Source organism: Atta colombica, unplaced genomic scaffold (genome assembly GCF_001594045.1).
Source record: "Atta colombica isolate Treedump-2 unplaced genomic scaffold, Acol1.0 scaffold116, whole genome shotgun sequence".
Lineage (NCBI taxonomy): Eukaryota > Metazoa > Arthropoda > Insecta > Hymenoptera > Formicidae > Atta > Atta colombica.
In genome coordinates, this window is record NW_017259202.1 from 530308 (window position 1) to 532903 (window position 2596).

Below are 2596 nucleotides of genomic sequence, written 5' to 3' on the forward strand. Positions count from 1 at the left end.
CCCCTCTCTCTCTCTCTCTTTCTCGATATTTACTAAAAATTCTTTCCAAGATTTGCCAAAAATTTGCCAAAGTATTTTCGAATTATACAATTTAATTAAAGCAGTTTAATAATTAATTAAATAACGTCAGGCGACATTAGGCAATTGATCGCCGAATACTGTATACTTCCGCTGGGCAATCAAATTTTGAGAGAACTCACACCTCTCGTGAGATCAGTTTTGATAGCCGGTCCGCACGGCAGTGGCAAAAAACTCTTGGTGAACGCGATCTGTACGGAACTTGGAGCTACACTCTTCGATATTACACCGGCGAATATCGCTGGCAAATATCCTGGCAAGTCAGGTTTGATTATGCTCGTTCATCTGATTTCGAAGGTTTGTAATGTTTCGCTTTTATATATTAAGCTACTTTAGCTTTTATATATTAAGCATATTCAAGCCTATAACGGTCAAAGCTAGATCTTCTCAATACCTAAATAATTCACAGTGAATTATCTATATTTTATAATATATACATGTACATGCATATATATCATATTTTTTGTATAGTTATTCGAACTGCGCGCCGAAATTTTTCTGGACTTTATCAAACGCAATTATTTCAGTATATGCAATAATGTTACAAGTTAAATTGACAAGCAAATTCTTAATCGATCTGATATCCGATATTATAAGGGTGTTAATGTGCTGAAAACCTTAAATAAATTTGCAAAAAATGTTACCTCGGCCGGGACTTGAACCCAGATCTCTTGTATTCCGTATGAGCCATTAGACCATCGAGATCTTATGTTTAGCTTTTATGATACAAATCTTGTCAATGGGTATATGTATACAATTATTCAGTTTTCGAAAATTATCATATATTTATAGAATTGTAGTATTTATATCAAAACTCAGGAGATCAAAATCAGGACAGGAAAGGAAGGAATTTGAATACATTTGCTTGTAAATAATAAAATTGTTTACGATTATTTCAGTTTCAATGCAGTTGATATTCAGTTCTCAGAAAGAGTTAAAATATAATTATGATAAGTTTGATCGTGATAAGCAATCAATTTTATCGGAGTTGAATAATATTGTGAATACTAAGTAAATCTCTATACTTTCGAAGGTATCGCGATTACTACAGCCATCAGTGATCTTCATGGACAACGCGGAAAAGCCGTTTATAAAAAAAGTAGCAAAAACTGATAAAACCGATCCGAAACGTTTGAGAAAAGATTTGCCAAAATTAGTGAAGAACATCACGAGTGAAGACAGAGTTTTGTTTATTGGAACATCTAATAAGCCTTGGGACGGTGATCCAAAACTCTTATATCAAACTTATGATAAAGTTATTTATATTCCTAGACCAGATTACGGCACTGTGTCTTTTATATGGAAAGACTTATTATATAAAGTAAGTTGTACAAATTCACTTGTGTGTGTTCGAATTCATATTTAATGAATTGCATATTTAAAGTATCGCTTTATATCTTTAATTTATTCATCTATTAATAATAATCGCTCAATCTCTTAATTTTTTAAAATTAAACGCTAAACTAAAATCATTTCGTCAAACGAGTTTATATTGACATAGTTAATGATTTATTTTTATCTGTAAAAATTAATTTTAATTTTTAGTATTCGGGTATTAGCCGACAATTTGATACGTCAGCTATGGCTAAAGCGTGTGACGGTTTCACGATAGGAACTATTTCAGCAACAATCAATGAGGTCGATAATGTATTGTAATTTACATTACAAATGTCAATGTTATCAGTACTTACAATATTATTTTTAATTTAACGTTTTTTTATTATTCTATCATGATGCAGGTAATGACTACGAAGCGAATGGTACAATTACGAACTCATCCTTTGACTCATGTGGAATTAGTAAATGCATTGAGTTTCAAGGATCCAGTGTATCGCGAAGAGGAAGATGCGTTTTTAGGTTTGATAATGCGTAATAGCGTATAGCAGATACCGAACTTTTAGCAGGTTTAAACTTGAACTTTAATATATTACAGTCTGGTTTTCCAAAACGCCTACATGTCGACGAAAGCAAAAAGTTTTGGAATTAGAAATAGAAAAGTTAAATGAAGCAAACGAGTCCCAGAAAAAGAAAAAAGGAGGAAAATAGTGAGTAAGATGAAGTTCTTCTATGTGAAGAATTCACTTTCTATACGATATATTATCGATGACTTTAAAGATCCATATAATAAACGACCATAATAAAAGTCACTAAGGTAGAGATAAATAAATAAGAATTTCAGTATGCTATTTTTGTTTATTTCTAATCGTGCTCATATAACTTACAGATTTTTTGCTATCTAAAATATTAAAATTAATTAAAATTAATTAAAATTAATATTTTATGCGAAGCGATATCGCTTTTGTTCGATCTATATTAGGAATAAAGTCGTCTATTAAAAATATAATATAATATAAATAATAATTTGTATTAAAAATTCTTTATAATCTCTTTCTTTGAAATTATTTTATTATTATTATTATTTTTATTATTGGCACCTAATATCAATTAAATATTACATGATAGATAAATATTCCATCTAATGAAATCAAATCGATGAGATTGCTCATTTCGAGTACGC

The 2596-nt window shown here is 30.1% G+C and overlaps 1 protein-coding gene across 1 annotated transcript in view; it reads left to right on the top strand.

Moving 5' to 3' along the window:
• LOC108694119 (IQ and AAA domain-containing protein 1) overlaps positions 1–2124 on the top strand; it is a 5912-nt gene extending 3788 nt beyond the window's left edge. The window contains exons 6-10 of the mRNA XM_018203408.1: positions 131–375; positions 1112–1399; positions 1624–1716; positions 1818–1935; positions 2012–2124. Of these exons, the coding sequence (XP_018058897.1) occupies positions 131–375; positions 1112–1399; positions 1624–1716; positions 1818–1935; positions 2012–2124 (857 nt within the window). The remainder of the gene's footprint in view (positions 1–130; positions 376–1111; positions 1400–1623; positions 1717–1817; positions 1936–2011) is intronic.
• The last annotated feature ends 472 nt before the right edge of the window (positions 2125–2596 follow it).